The sequence below is a fragment of the Rattus norvegicus genome, chromosome 15 (assembly GCF_036323735.1).
Source record: "Rattus norvegicus strain BN/NHsdMcwi chromosome 15, GRCr8, whole genome shotgun sequence".
Classification (NCBI taxonomy): Eukaryota; Metazoa; Chordata; class Mammalia; order Rodentia; family Muridae; genus Rattus; species Rattus norvegicus.
This window is the reverse complement of record NC_086033.1, coordinates 6,773,962-6,795,105: the sequence shown is the minus strand read 5'-3', so window position 1 is coordinate 6,795,105 and position 21,144 is coordinate 6,773,962. Positions and strand designations below refer to the sequence as shown.

Here is a 21,144-nt window from a genome sequence, read left to right as displayed (position 1 = left end):
TCATTCTCTGCCCTAAAATTTTCCTCCCTATCCCCTCCTGTGAATATTTTTGTTCCCCCCTTAAAGAAGGAGTGAAGCATCCACATTTTCGTCATCCTTCTTGAGTTTCATGTGGTTTGTGCCTTAGATCTTGTGTATTTCGAGTATAACTAAGAGGCGAGGATGTAAAAGAATCAAATGAATAGCTTGAGGCCAGAGGTTAGTGGTGAACACCAGAGGAAAAGATCATTCTTCCAGAAAGAATTGGCAGGTTTCTGGTAACTCAGCTTTACCAGACTACTTGTCTTGGGTCCACAGAACTCTCTGAGTTGCCAACACCAAGGTATGTTACGCCTACATACACTGGACAGTGTAGAAGGAGATGTCAAAGCCAGATGTCACATTTACACCTATGTAAATAAAAAACAGAGATAATTTACCAAGAAAGGATTGCATACAGGTAGCCAACGCTATGATAAATTATGGGAACCTGAATTAACTGACACATGGCCTCCTAGAGTCAGATAAAAGTACCTGCTTGTTTTTATTGATACCCTTTCTGGGTGAGTAGAAGCTCACTACATCGGACTGAAACTGATCATAGAGCAACTAGAAAGCTCTGCTAGGAACTTTCCTCCTAATTTTGCCACTTACTAAGAATGCTGTCCTATAATAGCCCAGCTCTCACGGCCAAAGCCTATGAATAACAGTCAAAGATGTATGAATAGTTTGGAGTCTTTGTTGTGCAGAATTCTGGGTAGGTGGAAATAATGAACAAGACATTAAAGAAGACACTAAGAAAACTCTCATTAGAGTCCAGGAAAGGTGGAAAGGCTCTTTTCTTATTTTGGGCCTGCTGTACTCCATACAAGGAGGGATTGAACCCTATAATATTATATTTAGAATACACGCCCCATTGCTTCTAAGTCTTAGAGATCAGCACTTGGCAGAATTCTTCAACTATTTTATTCTTGAAATCCTGTCTGTCCAGTTCTCTGTAAAGTCTATTACTTTGACTATCAGAGAGACCCAGTGAACCTCTAAATCTATCTACAATATCCCCTAATTTGGACCTGGTGGTAGTGGGCAACGAAAAGGACAATGAAAGCAATTTCCAAAGGACCTACGTGGCGATGTTTTACACTCTTACAGTTATGAGGTTAGGTGGAATTTTAACATGGATTCCTCACAACTAGGTCAAGAATATAGAAGCCACAGATGACAATGACAAATAGACTCCCTCCAGAACTTCTGGACCTATTAAAGTTGAGCTTTCACCTGACCTCAAGCCCTTCCACTCCCTGCCCAACCTCCTGGATCTTACATTTGGCATGAATACAGGATCATGGTCCAAACTCTAACACCCTCAGGCCTGGCCCTGGGACCTCAGGAAGGTGGACACTAGAGAAGTGACGTCTAATGGAACTGCAGAGGACCAATCTCCGTCCACGTTGTCCTTTGCTCACTAATATCTGGTTATTTTTTGGAGAAAGGATTTGAAAGTTTATCATCTGAAGTAGGTGCACAACATTTACAGTTTTATATTCACTGTATAACTGGGTTCACTATGTTACCAAGATCATTGCAACAGAGGGATGCAAAACAGAGACTTTGTGAGTACACATCCATGAATATATAAAAAGAAAGACACCTTGGAAGGAATGTACAATAAGAAAATGAAATCCAATATCCAATAAATTAAAGGTCTGGAGGGAAATACTGACTTTTGGGAAACCAGGAAAACCTAGGAAATTGGAATGTATGTCACAGGACTGGATCTGGGAATAAAATTATTATGCAGAAGAATGTCTTCCATCACGTGTCCCTTGATGTTTTCTCCCCATGCCAAGCCCCTGACGCAATCTGCCCTTTCAGAGCAGGTAACTACTAATGGAGCAAAGAGAAATCTCTAGCTTTAGAGGGAGGAGACATGGAAAGGGTTCCATTGTGTCACTGGAGAGCCTCCTGGAGATGGCACCTCAGAATCTGGTCACCATAAGGAAAGCTGGTTAGCAGGAGGCCCTGGCAGTTCCCAGTGACGTCATCCAAATGCTCTCCTGCAACCTGGCCTTCTAGAAAGAGTAGCGTAAACTGCAATAAAAGGATATGCTTGAAAGTAAAACTTGGAGGAAAGGCCCTGGCTTATCTACATTGTCACTGTGAACTGTGACATTGCTCTCTTGGCTTCTGTGGCCAGACATGAGGGGTCTGAAGCTATGCTGCCTCCTGTGAACTGTGAATGAGCTTGTGTCACACGAAGCATGTGAATGGAGTGAGAAGACAATAGGAGGACATTGTGACACTGCCCTCCCAATGGAGACATGGAAGTGTTGACAATCACAGTGGGTGAGTCTCAAGCTGCACTTTGAGACCCAGCCAGGCTACGTTTCACCTGTCAGCTCACTTCCTGCACATCCACCACAGGCCAAGGGCAGGCTCAGATGAAGCTCTGTTGAAGACAGGCGCTGTCCCTTGTGAGCTGCATCCCAGGGTATGCGGAAGACCATTCAGCCTCCTGTGATGTGGGAGATCAGAGTAGTAAGAGGCAGACAGAGGGGACAGTTCTGTGTTTGTTCTTCTGGGCTACCATAACTACATCTTCCAGGCTAAGGATTTGCTCATGGGAGTCTGCTGTCTCACATGTGTAAAGGCCAAGCTGTCGGAAGTCTCAATAACACAACTGGCTCCAGGCTGCTTTCTCAGTCACTGGGATTTTCACGCAGTCCTTCGTACCTTGTCTTCTAGAACCACAAATTCTTTTCTGGCTTCATATGTACAAGGCATATTTTCTCACTCTCTCTTTCTAGAGACCAGTAGGAACACATATATTGGACAGCCATGCTTATTGTCTAAACTGGCAGGCGTCCAGGTAGGGCATTAGTGGGTACAGCATCATATCTCAGCATCTCTTCCTGTAAGGGTTGGAGCAGAACTCCCCCATCTCATCCTGGGTGACGATGTAGATTAGACCCATCGATTAAATAAAGAATTGAAAAACTCTCCTGGGGGTGAAGTGGTGAGGAAATCATGTTGCCGTCCCATAAATGCACTGCTATGAGCAAGCTTCAGACAGCCTGGGGGGTGCAGCCTGCAGCAGAGACCACAGGCCTTTGGTGGAGAATGATTCAGTTCAGAACTGGGAAGGGAGAAGGATGGTTGATATTGTTCCAGTAGATCTCACTGCCTATAAAAAGAGTTTCTTCTAGATCAATGAATGGTTCTTGTAAAGCAGCTCCTGGACTGGACTACTGAGACCAACCATGAGCCCTCCAGACTGGTCTTTCCAACCAACAGACAAAAGTATCCACTCTACGAATGATACACAGATATATACACAGAATACCAGGATGGATACAGAGTTTCTTCAGTTCCATGAATGAGGTATTCAGCAGATGAGATGGCTCAGCAGATAAAGGTAATTGTTGCCAACTCCCTACACCTGAGCTCCTTCCTAGGACCTACATGATTGAAGGAAAGAACAAACCCCTCACAACTTGTCCTCAGATTTTTATGTAGTTGGGTTTTTCCGGTCTTGGTCCACAGAAGCAAAGACATCAGGTTTTCCAATTCCATTTGACACGGGACCAGGACCTTCAACCGAATGTTCCTTCCTGGAAAGCTGCAGCCTGTCAGCGTGGCTCAGTGGTTTGTGAACTGCAAGTGTCCGTCTGGGAAGGTGGTCGTGTTCATCCAGCCCACCTGCCCCTATTGCAGAAAGACCCAAGAAATCCTCAGTCAACTGCCTTTCAAACCTGGTCTTCTGGAGTCTGTGAACATCACAGCCACTAACAACACCAATGAGATTCCAGATTAATTACAACAGCTCACTGGATGGAGAACAGTTCCTCAGGCCTTCATAGGTAAAGAAAGACTGCATAGGCAGACGCAGCGATCTGATCTCCATGCCACACAATGGGGAGCTGATGACCCGGCTGAAGCGATTTGAGCTCTGCGGTTAGGAAAGGGGTGCAGGCAGAGCCCATGCCGAGAGCCATCATCCAGCTATTCTGATGGCCCGGACCCCTGAGAGATGATGTGCATCACAGAGGATGTCAGTATTTTCTGGTGACCAGACTTTTCAACAAATTGGCTTTTATTTCTTCTTTTCCTCAGTGCTAAAACTTGTTGCTGTTTGCCTTTAACCATGGGGCTGAGAAGCTTAACAGACAACACTGGCTTTTCCACTCTTCCTGAGCTGACATGTCTCTGCCTCTAAGCCCATGTTTCCCATCCAGTTGATCTAAATCCCCATTGAATCTGTTTCTGGTTTCCTGCCATGCTGGTCAGCTGAAGTCATTTTGCAGAAGTCCTCTTCCTGAATGGTCATTAAATCAATGGATATTGTGATTTTGTTTATGACCTACACACAGGCCTTTCCCTCCATCCTGCATGCACCGTCCCACTTCTCCATTCACAGCCCTCAGCCAGTGTTCTCAACCTTGCCCTCGCACAACCCACAGAAGGCCACACTTGTATGAGCACGCTGTTTGAAAAATCAGATGAAGAGCTTTAGCATACTTGGTCCTCACTGTAGCCATAATAACATAGACGACAGAGCAGATTGTGCATTCATCTCTATTCATAAAGGAGATTAAGAAAATCCCAAGTTTTATGTTGATCCTCGTCAGAGTACCAGCAAAGTCAAATATGAAATGCAAAATTGCATCAATTGTATCAAGGGGCAACCCCCAATATCCTCATGCCTGGACTTGGAAATTAAGGAAGACAGATATTGGAGAAGTGATGGCTGTCGGGCTACAATGTAGGAACACGCAGTCCAGGTTGACCTTTACTCACTGATGACCAATTTAATTGTCTGGCTATATTTGAGAAAGGAATGATGTCCTACTTAATATGTAAAAGAAGGGACAGAAATTTATGATTTTATATTTGCCCTGTAGTTGATCCCCTATATTCCGAAGAAAAGGGAGTTTTTATTGCAAAAAGTAGGATTATTAACATTGACTTTGTGAACTACATGGACATGTATGTGGAAATAGTCCTGGCTATCAAGCAATGCACAATAAGCAAATATTATTCAGGTTTTATAAAATTAAAATTACAGGAGGAATATATTGGCCTCTAGGAAACAGAAAAATTTGGGAATTGGACTGTATGTATGTGCATCGTCTCAGGTGTAGATTTATTATTGATAGAAATCGTCCTCATTTGTGGTCCCTGGAGATTTAGATACTAACAAAAATATCATATGCAATTCAGGGTTGTAACCAACTCTCTCCATCAAAAGCATTGATGACATCCGATGAAGCAGAGAGAAATATCTAACTCTGGAGGAGAAGTTGCCAAAGGATATTCCCTGGGTCACAGGAGAGGCTGCAGAAAAGGGCCTCATAGAAATTGGTTTCTTTTGGGAGAGCTGGTTAGCAGGTAGGCCATAGAACTTTCCAGTGACGTCATCAGTAATCTCTTCCTTGGACAATCTCTTGTATCTAAGAGAGCACTAGAATCTTCTGTGATGTCACCAGTGTTGTGGTGACACCAACTGCCTGTGGGATTCCCTCAGTGCCTTTTGGGTTCACAAACAGGCATGTTTCACCAGCTGCTCAAGCTAGTTCAGAAGGAGAGGGGAGACCAAGGAGAGACCAGACCGAGGCAGAAGAAAGCTGGCCTTCTGTCTTGTAAGTACAGAAGAATGAAATCATTCTGGGGAAGGCACAGTGAGTACTGGGTAGAGTTGGGGAACTTCCTCCAGGAGGGAGGTTTGAGCTGAGCCTTTCAGGAGTCGGCCTTACAAGCAGGAGCCTTGGAATTTGTCAATTGCAGACCAAGAGTCAAGAGTCCTGATGATTAATTTGACAGAGAGCCAGGAATTGGACAGCCTGCAGCTTCTTTTCTATGAGCTTTTTAATTTCTACTGCCAAGGAATGCCAGGAGGAAGCCCTATGAGACTAACAATGTGCCCGTTCATGGTTGGGTGCTGACGCACTTCATCCTCTAGATTCCTGTAGGTTACTAAGTCTGTAGTGACAACAACAAGGAAGGATGAACCCCCTAGTCATGAATTGAGGTCGCAGACACTTTAAGCTTGAACACACGATTAGGGTTTGATGGTGCTGTGAACTCCAGGATTGACCTGCTCCACGTCTGTTATCTGCTGACAATGTCCCAAATCTTTATGTCTGAGGTAGATTCTATCTTTCAGTATGAGGGATCCTGTAATAGTGAGTGAGGCTTATGTATGGCAATGGAGGTTGGGAAGAGGGAAATAGCTTAAGAGTCCACATTAAAGATAGCTTTTCTTCTCTTTCAGGGATTCAACAAGTCTCCAGCCTTTCCTCTTCCTCAACCTCCATTTTGAGACTCAGAATGGTCTTTTCTGCCCATGGGCTATCCAATATGTACATTCACTTGTGTTTATCTATCTACAGGGTTTATTCGGAAGGCATCATCAGAAAATTTCATCAGTAACCATGAAAAGCGTATAAAGAAATTGGAGGAACTAAAACTTGAAATCCAGAAGTGTAAAATCGAGCGGGATGAACTTTCTCGAATCCTGGACCTTTTTGTCAATGATGGTTTGAACTACAGGTAGTCATTATGCCCTGTAACCTATTGACTGTCTTGTGCTCTCTCTGCTAAGCCAAGATTTCCTCACATCAAGAAACTGTTTCGGGTCTGGGGATTTAGCTCAGTGGTAGAGCACTTACCTAGGAAGCACAAGGCCCTGGGTTCGGTCTCCAGCTCCGAAAAAAGGAACCAAAAAAAAAAAGAAAGTGTTTCACCTCTCATTCTGGATTTTAAGGAGCCTTGACAGGTGCTGGCCTGTGAGAGAAGCTAGGTGCTGTGTGTTTAGGGTCAACCTCTCTTGTACTTGACCCTGAGCTCCTTGGAGTTGAATTGGATTTTTTCAACAGCTGGAAGGACCTGGTCACACTTGCTGCATCTAAGTGTGTGAAATGAAATGCCTGAATGTCATCACTCTTACTCTGATTTTGGTCGTTATACACTGATTCTATGGCACCTCCACGATAAAGTTGGCATTCTAATTATGTTTGTATATGGGTTGGTATGAACGTATGGATGTGAAAGTATTTGTGTTTGTTTTGCTTAGGATCAGGAAGTCTGGGACCTTTGATTGGGTCTGAGAATTTGTTTGATGAACAGTTTGCAGGTCATGATAGTGATGAGTCCGTGAGTCCGTCATTGATCAACAGAGCACTTTGCTCCTTCTGTTTACCTTGCTGGCAAATAGGACTCTCCTGAGGGGAGGAGGTGTTATGAATCCTCTTCCCTGTAAAAAGTAGTTTCGGCCTCTGGGAGTCATGTAACAAGGATTGAGAATCCCTGCATTCAAAACAAGAGAAATGTCATCACATCTTTCTGTTGGACCCAAGGCTATGGCACAGACTGGAGGAAACATCTTATACTTCTTACACAACTATTCAATTCCTTCATGCTTACATGGCCAGCTCTTCAAGGTCAGCTCCCTCCATTTGGTCCCCTAGCTCTGCTGTCCAAAGGCCAGGATAATTAATTTAACCAGCACCATTGGAAGTAGCAAGTTTGTGGTATATACTGGGCTTAGGTAGTCCAGAGAACAGTCTGAGTTCATTTATTTATTTATTTATTTATTTATTTATTTATTTATTTATTATTCATTTTCCTGCTTTGAACTTTATTTTCTTTTTTTTAATTATCCAAGGATGGTTTACTGTGACCTAGAAAAGGTCACTGTGGGAATAAATTCTTGGCACTTGTTATTCCCAAACATGCAGCTCTCAGACTTTCTCCCCTCCTATACAGAGAGTCTTTATAGGACCATATCTCACCAGCCTTTTAAGGATTACTTATTTCAAAACAAATGCATGCTGATTTGCAGAGAAATATTTTCTATGGGAGAGTGATGGTTTGAATCTCACTGTTGTGTTTTTGCTGTGGTCTTTGAGTTTTCCACTTTCTTCCCTAGCCCCCATTCCTTGAATTTGAATTTTTTATTGGCTATTTTTTATTTACACTTCACCTAATTCTGAAATCATGGGGTCAGACAGTTATTTGTTCCTTGGGTCATGTTCTAACACAGGCTGAGTGTTGAATTGCCAATGCTTAAATCCCAACATGAGATGAGAACGATGGACATGCATAAGATGACCAACTGGATAAGTGATGCCATGGCGAAGTACAAGGAGCTCATACAAGAGAACAATTCCTACCGGTGAGTCACTGACAGAAAGGAGACCCCAGCACTAGGCAGGGAATACTTCTGTCCAGCTATGACTTTGAAAAAAGATCTGGGATCCATGAGAAACACATGGGAAGATTGTATAGCTGCTGGGTCTTCTATCAGCCCTCAGAGGGGATTGGCCCTCCACCTGCCAATGATTTTAGAATACCATGAACACATAAGCACCCATATGCACCATTTCCTCTGCTTTGATGTATATATACCCTCTAGTGTCAAGATTTTCTGAAGTACTTTGATTCCCATGGAGTGCGGACTCGGGATGTGACCTGCCTCTAATTGGTGCTAACATGTAAACTGTGGCTCTAGTCTGGAGATGCCTGGGGATGGGGCCCTTGAAGGGATGATTGTACTTGCAGGAGTGGCAGGCAAATAGAAACTGCCTGGGATTTACCATTATTTGTTTTTGATTCAGCATCAGAAACTTCCACCTCCTGAATGAATGCAATGAATTGAAGAAGAATGTAAGGATTTTGATGAATGAGAACAGAAAACTGCTGGTGGAGCAGACTGAACTGCAAGCATCCTGTGAGGAGGGAAAGAGGTTCTGTGAGGAGGCCAGCAAGACCATCTACACCGCAGATATTGAATCCTTGTGTCCTGTTACTTTTGAGTAAATCGAATGTATCCTTGTGAATCAAACAGTGATCTCGAACTCGTCACTCTTAAGAACCTTCTTTATTGAGGTGTGATGTAACCATCTGAAATCCCACAGCTCTCAGGCAGAGATGGATCTCTGCATTCTCACAGGGATTGGGCATCATAATTACTTCCCAGTCAGACTGAGATACAAAGAAAATTGTACTTTCAGTGTAGATTGTGTGTCCAACTCTGAATACCAACTTCATGATGAAAAAATTATCAATGCTGTATCCTTATCAAATATTTAGTGACCACTAAAATATACTCTTTTGTGGATGAGAGTGTTGAACATATTAATGGAATATTCATCAGGTGTTCTGTAGTATCTCCCAGGAAATAAAACAATATTATAGGGAGTATAGAAGCAGTCATGAAACAGAATTGCTTGCTTTTGGTTTCCTTCAAACATGATATCAATTGTAACTGCACAGAAGAGATAATAAATTGCAAGACCTTTCAGGGGATAGGGTTTTTATGGTTGGTTGTTTTCTTGTTCTTCTTGATTAGGATGATGACTTTTGTTCTTGACAATGTACTATGTTCCATTTGGGATTTCAACTCAAGCAGACCACATAGTTTACAATTCAGTTTCTAGATTTCTTTAAAAGCTGGACAAAATATCCAGGCAAAGGTGCCCTATGAGTTTTCTCCTTTGGTTTTCCCATCTTTGGGTGCTTTTGTTTTTGTTTGTTGTTGTCGTTGATTTATTTTATATTTATGAGTGTTTTGCCTTCTGTAGGTCTGTGCGTGCTATTCCCCAAAGGCCAGAAGAGGTCATTGGGTTTCACCTGGAACTTAAGTGACAGAGGATTGTTAGGTGCCCTGCAGGTCTTTTGAGAAACAAATTCTCAAATGATGAGCCATCTCTCCAGCCCCTACCCTGGACGTTTGTCCTTCATCGTGTTCCTTATTTGTGGCAATGGATCATACCTGAACAAAGTGTTTCTTGAGATATGTAGGGACACATTTATGGGGTACGCATGCTAATTATCTAAACTTCCAGGCATCTATGTGAAGTTTTTAGTTAGGGTTTCACTGCCGAGAACAGATACCATGACTAAGACAAATGTTATAAAGGACAGCATTTAATTGGAGCTGGCTTAAAGGTTCAGATTTTCAGTTCTTTATCATCAAGGTGGGAGCCTGGCAGCAACTAAGCAGATATGGTGCTGTAGGAGCTGAGAGTTCTACATCTTCATCTGATGTTTGCTAGCAGAATACTCAGTTTCAGGCAGCTAGGATGAGGGTCTTAAAGGCCAGACCCACAGCTAAACACCTGACCCAACAAGGAAATACCTACTCCAAAGAGCCGTACCGTATAATAGTACCACTCCCTGGGCCAAGCATATACAAACCTGCACATTTCACTCTGAGGCTTCCAGAGGCTTCTTCAAACATATAAGACTATGGGGGCCACATAGTGGTGTTTCTGAGACTTCCTTTTTCAATTCAATTTATCTGATTTTCTTAATCTAGTTCTCACGCAGAATCTTCAGACAAGTGCAAAAGGTAGCCACATTCTTTACCATAAAATCTCCCCAAAGAGTCTCTAAGCAAATATTGAAATTCTTCACAGTATGCTTGGGACAGAGTCACACAATTTAAACCACTTTCAGTAATAAAGTCTTCCATATTTGTTCTAGGATGGCCCATTAAGCCCTATTTAAAGCATTTCCACAGCTTTCCAGATCCAAAGTCCCCATGAAAGAGCCCGAGTTGGAACAAATCTGAGGCCGGTGGGAAAATTCCACCACCAACCTCTGAGCAAAGAATGACCCCTCCCTTCCAGGAGGAGTAGAGCTAGTGTAGTTCCTGCAACAGCTGCAAACCAGACTGTTGAAAAAGCCTCCTGTGACTCCCCATCCGACTCCCTCAGAAGGTCCCAGAACAGCCCACTGACTGCAAGTCAATTTGGAGGTTGCCTCTCCCCACTGATAGTACCCTATATAGTTACCTTTCTCCAAATTCTGCCCCAATTGTTTGAATTCTACCTTAATTGCAAGTATATAACTCCCTGGTAGACTCTACTCAGGGACTTCTCTCTCTGAAATGGGATGACCCTGATATTTTGGAATTTCTAACTCTTGTTTTTGCATAGATTTCCTCCTCTGTGAGTAACATTTCAGGAGGTCCAGGTAGTGGTTCAATTTGCACCTCACATTTTGTGTATTGGCCAGTAAACTCCCCTCTTGTGGGGGACCCACAGGAGAGTGGTGAATCGGGGAAGTGACAGCTTGAGCGATGTACCACAGTTGTCTATGTTGCCTCTATCTAGCTTCCATGTGTTCTGCTTTTGGTTAGATTCATATGTGCAAGCTTAAGGAGGGCTCGGACAGCCTCAGTAACAGGACTTTGATCTGGCCAGTGGCTGGAGCAGATAGCCTGAGTTATCCTGTCCGTGGCATGGACAGGCTGGTCTGTGTACTTCAGCTGTGAAAGAGGGCGCTTTGTGTTAGTTGTTCTTTTGTTTTCTGTGTTCTTGGACTTGGACTGACGAAATTTTTTGACATGGGACAGGTTGTTAGGACTAATGACCACTTAATGTAACTTAGAGTGGCCTGCGTTTGATGTTAAATGGCCACAGGACCCCCCCCCCCAAGGTGTCAGCAGTAGAGGATATAGTGTTTCAGAAGTTTTCCCTCCTCCTCCCTGCTAACACTTCTTTGTCAACGGGAACAAAATCTGAGTCCAGCCTAGCGGTTAGCTCCATCCGTGTTGACAGTGTTAGCTTAAGGGCTGGAGAGATGGCTCAGTGGTTAAGAACACTGACTGCTCTTCCAGATGTCCTGAGTTCAATTCTCAGCAGTCATTTGTTGAGTTTCTTTTTCCCTCAGGACCAGCTCCAGGTTTTACATTTCTCACTGGTTTATCCCCTCTTCCCCTCTCCTTCTGCCTAGGGCAGACACAGTGCAGTCTGGCATCCAGGGTCCATGACAGGAGAGGCCCCAAGTGGTCATATGTATCCATTAACAGAGTTTGCAACTGACTCTTGGTCACATCTTTTGTTCAGTAAATGAATATCCTTCTTGCCAAGAGAAATGCTTGCTCCCTGTCCGAGTAAATGTGGTCTCTGAGTTTTTAAGATGAAAAAGATTTATTTTATATAAAGAAAGGGGATGCCTCTGGTAGGCTCATGTTGAGGCATCTCTTCCCCTGAGGAACCAGCCACAGGATGGCATAATGTAGAATAAACTGTATTCAGGACATGACACCAACTCCCCCGAAAAGTTCTTACAGATTCTCTTCACCACAGACATAGGCCAAGAAACTGGCCCTTGGGCCCACAGGGAACCCACCCAGATTGGTTATTTAATGGGTGTAAGGGTTAGGGATCTCCTCCAGATTTGCCACCAGGCTCTGTAAGCAGGTTTAAACAATAATTTGCCAGTGTTTAGATATGATATTAAATAAGAGAAAACAGAGAACTCTAGCACAGGGCTTTCTTCAATTAGTTAGTGCCAAATATTAGATAAAAGTTACAGATACAAGCTAATAAAAGTTGCAGAGATTATAGAAGAGTGCAGATTAGACAAGAAGAATTAATTAGAGCCCCTCTAGCCAACAAAGCCCTGGATCCAGGAGAAAAGACTACCATAGAAATGGCCAATGGCTTATTTATCATAGAAACTGGACTCAGTGACAGCAGGATTGCCTGCTTATTATTGTTGCCACAGCACTGTTGGATAAAGATGCGGATAAGTTAACTTTGGGACTCATCACACACACACACACACACACACACACACACACACACACACACACACACACAGATTGCTGTTCAGTAATGTCTACAGGCTTCATTATCAGACTTTCTCAATCTACTATGGCTTACATATTTTCCAGCCACCTGTTACCCCGAACCGTGCAATTCTGCTGCCCGACCCTGACTTGGACTGTCCACTCCATCAAAGTGATTCTCCTCTGTCAGAGACAGAACAGATCTGGTTTATTAACAAAAGCAGCTTTACCCATGAGGGTCAGAGGAGAGCAGGGGCAGTAGTGACACTGGAAATGGAGGTAGTCTGGACTCAGTCTGTTCCTCCAGACACTTCAATTCAAAGGGCCAAGCTAATAACATTAACACAGGCCCTCATCATGGGAAAAGAACCCAATGGCTAGAGATAACAGACGGGCTAACAAGGCCGCTAAGGACATAGTCTTAAAGAAAACAGCATCTCTAGATTGGATACTGTTCTACCTGAACCACCTAGATCAACTGATACATGCAGAAAAAGAAACTAAATGGGACGGTGATTATCGAGCGTAAGCTAATATTATCCATCTCTTTAACAAGAACTCTTCTCAGAAAGATCCACAGAGTCACTCACTTGGGAGTAAAACGAATGACAAACTTTAAAGCTTATCAGCTGAGCAACACTCCCAGTCACCCCAAATATCCAAACTCCTGACTGAGAGGTAAGAGCTTGGAGGCCTCTACTGGGAAAATTGATTTTATAGAGATTAAGGAAGAAAGACATGGCTCAAAATACCTGCTGGTTTTTGTGGACATTTCCTCCTGGATAGACGGATAGAGATACTAGAAGAGATTTTCCCAGGTTTGGAGCACCTAAGGTAATAGGACCAGATAAGGGCCTGCCTTCATATTTCAGAAATGTCAGGGACTGACTAAGATCTTGGGGACTAATTGGAAGCTTCATTATGCATATCATCCCCACAGTTAAGGGCAGGTAGAAAGGATACATAGAACTCTAAATTAGACCTTAACTGAATTAGCCTTAGAGACTGGTGGGACTGGATGACGCTCCTTCCCTTTGCCCTGCATTAGATGTATATGGCATTCTAGCCCCCATTGTATCCAGCCTACAGTTGGCAGCTATTACAGAACTGAAAAATGATAATTTAATATTTAAGGTCAGCGCTACCCAATAGGCTCATGACTATGTTTGCCCTAAATTATGTGCCCTCAACGCCCTGGCAGTCCCCTACATTGGGGAAATGATCCTTCAGAGGACCGTGAAGTTAGGGTTTTACTGCTGAGAACATATAGCATGACCAAAGTAAGTCTTATGAAGGACAACATTTAATTGGGGCTGGGCTTATAGGTTCAGATGTTTAGTTCAATATCTTTAAGGTGGGGGCATGTCACCCTCTAAGCAGGTGTGGTGCAGCAGGAGTTGTGAGTTCTACATCTTCATCAGAAGGCTGCTAGCAGAATACTAACACTCAGGCATTTCTCTGACCCCAGATATCTTAATCAAGCAACTGGCTTTTGAAAATGCTAGTGCAGTAGAAAAACACTGTCTCAAAAACCAACCAACCAACCAAACCAACAAAGACAAATTAAAAACAACAACAACGGGGTTGGGGATTTAGCTCAGTGGTAGAGCACTTGCCGAACAAGCATAAGGCCCTGGATATGGTTCTCAGCTGTGAAAAAAAAAAAAAAGACAAAATAAAAACAGGGGCAACAGCAACAATAACAACAGCAAACGAAAGAAAGAAAACACCAATGCATACTCTTATGTGACCTTGACTCCAAGTTATTTCTGAATTGTAAATTAAAAGGCCTATAGTCACAAGCTGTACAGAATTAAGACAGGTGTTCCCTGGTGATCCCAGCGTGGGGGTGGGAGGAGACCATTACAGACAGGGGTAGAAAGAAGAACATAAATAGAGGAGAAGCCACCATGAGGTAAAAATCTTTAAATAATGGCCGTGTGAGTGGTCTAATTGGAGTTTAAAGCATCCCAGACAAAACCATGGCAAATTATATAACGGAATTATTGGAAAAATATGCATAATAGTATAGAGGATAGCTATCTGCCCAACTCTTGTGCTGATTAAGGATTATCATAGATATAAAGCTAGTGTGAATCTTTTATCCAGAAACTAACTGGGCAAAGGATGGGCAGAAATCCATGGTTGGGATCAAATACTTTCTACACACAAAAGCAGAATCAGCACCTAGAATTACAATCTTCCCAAGCCCAGATAACTACAGACCAGCATAGAAACACAACCAGTAACAGCCAGGGCATTCAAATCTCTATTAGAGCCCATCAACACTATGACAGAAGGCCCTGAACATGTCAACATGACTGAAGAACAAGAATAAAAAAAGACTGTAAAACAGCATTTGCACATATGGGAGAGGCCTTTAAAGAGAAAGTAAAGAAATGTGTGAAAACAATAACTGTGGAAGGAAATGAATAAAGAAATCCTAAACAGAGAGATGTGGATGAGTAAAATGTAGGAACTCAAATAGTCTCTCAGAGGCAGACCTTAATAACAGACTCCAACAGATGGAATAGAGAACCTCAGGCATTGAAGAGATGATAGAAGGAATGGATACGTAGATAGAGGAAATCTTAAATCCAAAGGGAGGAAAAGAGTGGAGGGGGAAAGGAATAAAGGAAAAGCAAAGGAAGAAAGGAAGGAAGGAAGGAGGGAGGGAAGGAGGGAAGGAAGGAAGGAAGGAAGGAAGGAGGAAGGGAGGGTAGGAAGGAAGGAAGTCAATCCTGGAAGAAAACATCCAAGAAATAGACAGGATTTTTCTGCAAAATAACAAATATAATAATGATAAACACAATAAAGTATATAGGAAGGATGAAAATAAACTTGGGTCAAAGGCAAATAAAACAGAAAACAAAAACAAAAACCAACGAACAAACAAACAAACAAAAATTCTCAACAAAATCATAAAAGAAAATGTCCTTAACTTAAACAAGAGACTCATCAAAGTAAAAGGAGCACACAGTATGAAATAGACTGGAGTGGAAAAGAAATTCCCCTGGGCATATATTACCTAAGACAGTAACATGGAGAACAAATAAGTATAATAAAAGCTGCAAGGGTAAAAGTACTGGTAACATACAAAGTCAGTCCTCCTATGAGAATCACACATTACTTCTCGCTAGAGACTCTAAAAGCCAGAAGAGCCTGGATAGATGCACCGAAGACTAAGAGACCAGACTAATAAAGTTGGATTTTAGTTGACCCAAGGGCCTCTCTTCTTTTATCATATACAATATTATTAGATACTTCCTAAAATTGCCTTCAGAGCTTCCTTGAGGAAGCCTGAGGAGCTTAAGACCTCTGATAAAGTATTTTGTACACAAGAACCTGCTTCCTTTTTCCTTATTTCTACTACAGCAGGATGGAGGCAAAGTTTTTTGCAAACTACTTTTAATAAGTAGCCCACATCATAGTTAATGGAAGAGAAAAGTTATTAGGATATGGGGAAGAGGACCTGTTCAGCAATAGTTCTTCAGGAAGGAGCTTGTTTTTCTTTGGCAGCAGTTCAGGACAACAGCAAGCAGCAAACCTGACTCCAGAGGGGATTTCACAGGGGAGGAAAGCAGGAGTGTGGTGGAAAAATTGTGGCAGCGGCTGTGCAGACTCAGGAGCTCCTGCTCAAGCTGCAACAAAGCACCCTGTGCTCTGAAGCACAGCAGCTTAGCCAGTTAGCTGGAGACCTGGCTCTCCCACTGCCTGCCTTACCTGGAATCCGCACAGGATACAAGAGGACAAACAACTGTGCCCAAGCTGAGCAAGCAGCACAAAAGCGCCTGTGAAGGACCCGCAGGCACCACCTTAGTCAGCTTCATCGGAGCAGAGAGTCTAAAGTGTTTTCCTCCTTCAAGCATGGCACCCCAGCCCATTTTCTTTCATTCCCCGCCTTTATTTTGATGGCTTCTACTTCCCTTCATAAGTTTGTCGTTTAGTTTCTTTTCTCTCTTTTTTGTTTCTTTGTTACTTTCTTTCTATCAACTAATATAAAGGACCAGCAATTTGATATTTCTAACCTAATATTTGTTGTGGTTTATGCCGTACATATTTGCACATTAAAATTTTTTTTCTTGCATTTGCCACACTTTAATCGGACTCATTAGCTTAGCTCAATTTCGGTTCTTGGGTTTTCTGAGGTAAGTGAATGTTGGGGTGACCTCATTCCCAACTCCTGATCCTTGTGCCTCTAAAGTCAAATGCTTATGAATTTTCAAAGTTTTCTTTGCCAGTGGATACGTGTGTGTCTGTGCATATATGTGCCACAATATTCAGTCCATGTTTGTACCATGGGTCCCAGGTATTGAACTCAGATAATCATACTAGTGTAGCAAGTTCTTTTACCTGCTAAGGACCTTGCTGCTATTGCACAAGTGTGTGTGTGTCTAATTTTCATATATGTATACACCATATATTGCGCCAATCTCTGCCTCTCAATACCATTGTCCTTCCTTTCCTCACCTCTTCTATCATTTCTTTTTATCCCTCTGGACAGTTTCTCTTTGTTCACATCAGTTTAAAATGTAGGAACACACACACACCGTTTGAAACCAAATTAAAATGAAAAAATAAAAACATGCAGTCTTTTTTATCAGTACTCCTTAGCAATAGCTTTTCTTTGATTTTTTATACATTTGATATATAATAATTAATGGGCAATCAGCTTGAAAATTTTCCTTAATGATTATATCCTTGGAATTTTCATAAATGTTTTATAAATGTTATTATACTATCTGCAGATAAAAATGTCAACTTTTAATTCCTACTAGTGACAGGCCTTAAATTATCACCTTCCTCCATTCTGACCACCGCAGTCTGCTGTCTATAAGGGTGATCACCACTTAGTGCTCAATGAAAGGGGAACAGAAGAGTGGACTTGTTCTGACCCCTTCTGGCCAGTAGCCCTTAGGTGTTTGTCCTGAAGAAATGAGGATATAGATTGCTAGGTATGGGGTGCCACCTTGTGGAAGTGAGAATTTAGTGCACCTGAGTGAGGTCTTCTCACAATTGCCTTGGCTGGAGGAGAGGTGAATCATCCCAGTCACAAGCACTCCTCTCTCAAAAGAAACCCAACCTCAGCTTCAAAGGAAACGGACACTTAATTTCCAGTGAGATTCGTGCACATCCCTCACTCTGGCATAAGTCCAAAGGACTTTCAGAAAAATGAAAGGGCACTTAGCGCCATTAGAAAATTCATGCCAGAGTCTTCTGTCTAGTCCAATTGAACAATGCCTCGAAATACCCAGCTACAAGTTGTTAATCTATACGCCATGCCGTGAACCATCTAAGGTGATAGCATATTCATAACGCCCTAGTAGGCACTTAATTGCTTTTTTGTGGATTTAGGACACAAAGAAGAAAGTGCCTTTCATGGTGGTGGTCCACTGTTAGTTCAAGAGTTCAAGCAGGAGGGCAGAGGCAGGGAGTAGAACATCCTTGTTTACATAGATAGTTCCATGCTAAATACAAACAAAAAGATCTTCGATTACAAAATACAAAACTCAAAATGAACATGTCATTGCAGATGTGTGTCCCTTCTGAGCGCATAGGTTAAGATCAAACTTTATCATGCCAAGAGAACACTCATGAGAAAATTACTGGAGACACCAGGCAGATTAGAATAGAAGTAATGGTTCTGGAGAGGTGGTTCCACAGTTAATACTGGCTACTGTTCCAGAGGTCGGAGTTCAATTCCCAGTAACCACACAGTGGCTCACAACCATCTATAGTGAGATCTGGCGCCCTCTTCTGGCCTGCAAGCATGCATGCAGGCAGAATGCGGTATATGTCATAAATCTTAAACAAACTAAAATAAAAGTAAATAGGTTTGGAAAGCTCTGTGTGTTTTATGTAAAAAGTGCAACTACATCTACTGCTATCCTGCATAGATATCCAGTGGCCTGCGGTGTCCTTCTATTTCTGATCGTTTACTCACCACTTCAATATCTGAGACCAGTGTCACTTATGATATACTTCATCTAAGTTATAATGCACCATTGTCACTCAAGCCTGGAAATATTAACCCTTTGAAGGAATGTATAAAGAGTTTTAGTCAGTATGTTGTCACAGGATCTGTCAGGGGTTGGAGAGATGGTTCAGAGATTAAGAGTACCAACTGCTCTCCCAGAGATCCTGAGTTCAAATCTCAACAACCACATGGCTACCTACAGCCATCTGCAATGGGACCTGACGCCCTCTTCTGGTGTGTTTGAAGATAGCTACAATATACTCACACAAGTAAAAAGTATGAAAAAAAAAAAAAGGAAAAACGGGACCTCTCAGTATAATCTGGCAGAACTAAACATCATGGACTTGCTGGGTGAAACAGGGTGGCCTTGATCCTACAGGAATCTACCTACTTCTTTATCCCAAGTACTGAAATTGGCACTTTGAGTCACTATGCCCAGTTGTGAAGAGTCCTTTCATGGTCGTGCTGAGCAACTTTGCTTATCATTTCCCAACAGCCACTTCTTTCTATGTAAATGAGACCATTTCTGTAGTGTCTGGTTTCAGGTGAATTCTGATTGGCTGTGTGATTCTGACATTTTTGTGGCTCCAGTTGACTAAAGAGGAACCCATCCATGGTTTTCTAGGTCTCTGAGTGTTTTACCTCTTTTAAAAATATTAATCAATCATGTTTATTTAAAGTATTACCATCAGAAATTTTTAATGGTAATTAAAAAAAAATCAGTAAACAACCAAATCGATTTTCCTATTCTAGCCATATAAGCCAGCTGGACTTTGTAAGGAAAATGATCTAAAGTATCAGTGCCAAGGACTACAGAAAACTGCCACCCATAGGTAAACTGCCACAGTAAAGTGACTACGGCATGGCTCTGTCACTCATACCAGACAACCAGAATATACCTTATGAAAAGAATTAAAATCTATCCAAACCACTTAAAATACTTAAATGCAGAAACCTTAATTTTCCTTCAGTTGGGCCAGAAACCACCACAGACGCTATGGTCAGGGTTCCAGGGAGAACGAGTGGAAAGTTTAAGCTTAGGCCAACCAACACAGCCCTCGATTTTTCAAAGAAATCATTTACTGGGGTATACTGTAAACAAGGACTGTGGCAACACAGGAAACAAAGGCAGTTGGCAAGTGAAACTTCTAGAAGCTCATGAAAACAATACCATCCACACTGCAGACGGAAAAGGAGAGACAGGTAATGCCATGTTCTCTTCAGTCGTTCGGTCGTGCAGGGCATCAAACAATCGCTGTTTCCCACACCAGGATGTTAGCCCACAGGAGGGGCTGGCGGGACCTGTCCACTGTGAGGACTGGAGGGCTTTCCAGGAAGGCTGAAGCCTCTCAGGTTAGGAGGCCTCAGTAGAAAGAGGAGCACAGTGATCACCATCCAGGCCATCAAGATCACAGTGATGCTGATGCCACTGTCGCCTGAGGGCCCTGGCAATTCCCGAAGGCATTCTGTGTTGGTGCAATAGGACTGGGACTGCCGGAGCAGATTGATGAATTTTCTCATAGCGCGTTCATGAGAGCAAATACATTCACAGGGATCAAATCCCCCTTCAACCATGGTTGGTTACCAGCTTGTTTTTACTCAACTCTTTAAAGCCACCCATACAAGTGGTGGTGGGGACGGTGGTGGCCTGGAGTGTTCTGGATGCCCCTGTCGCTGCCACTGCTGCTGCTGGCTGCCACCCTCCTCCCCTCCAGATTAGATAGACCATGTCACTATTAGCCACTAGACCCAGATCTGTGTTTTGCCTTTTGTATGGGTGGATGCATCACGAGGTTGTCAAGTGTGGGCAGAATCTGGGAGACAGCTTTGCCTATCGAGGTTGGTGTTAGTCTTTGTATGGTTACCAGGGACCAATTCCAGATCCTCTGGAAGAACAATAAGTGATTTCAACTGCTGTGATATCTTCCCTGCCCCTTCCTCCATACCTTGATCTTTCTTTTTCTCCCCCCCCCTACCCCCGGAGCTGGGGACCGAACCCAGGGCTTTGCGGTTGCCAGGCAACCGCTCTTCCACTGAGCTAAATCCCCAGCCCCATACTTTGATCTTTCTGTAGTCTCTCTGACTCCATCTGCCATAATGAACACTTCATCTCATAAAGCACGGTGGACAATAGCTACTGTGAAAAATACCATAAGTTGACAGAGCCTCCATTTTCACATAAATATATAAACACATAAATACACATACCTACCTAAAGAAACACAGAGACACACATAAACACACGCACAGAACACACAAAGACACACACAGCCCAAGTCATCATATTCTTTAGTAATTCTGTCCAGAGCAGAGCAGTTATAGATAGAAGAAAGTACAATTCCCAGCAATTTCAACTGAATATCATGTAATGCATATTTATGAAATACATATTTCACAGTATTTTAGGATTAGAGTACATTATACTATCTATCCTTTATTTTCAAAAGTATCGAAAGTTAGGAAGAGAATTCCAGCCTAGTATCAGACTTGTGTCCATCAGAGTCAGAACAGGTTGCTGTTTGAAACTTTCTTTTATTACAACTGTTTCCTAATGTCACATAGGAAAACCGGCTTCAGCCAGAAATGCCTTTAGCTACCACATGCATCT

At 42.6% G+C, this 21,144-nt stretch overlaps 1 protein-coding gene and 1 pseudogene across 1 annotated transcript; one reads left to right on the top strand and one right to left on the bottom strand.

Moving 5' to 3' along the window:
• The first annotated feature begins 3,372 nt into the window (after positions 1 to 3,372).
• Positions 3,373 to 3,938, top strand: LOC134482250 (glutaredoxin-1-like; annotated as a pseudogene).
• A 15,873-nt stretch (positions 3,939 to 19,811) lies between these two features.
• On the bottom strand, positions 19,812 to 20,111 carry LOC134482249 (small integral membrane protein 14-like). Its single transcript, XM_063274942.1, has one exon. The coding sequence runs from the start codon at positions 20,109 to 20,111 to the stop codon at positions 19,812 to 19,814; it is 300 nt and encodes a 99-aa protein (XP_063131012.1).
• Between the last annotated feature and the right edge of the window lie 1,033 nt (positions 20,112 to 21,144).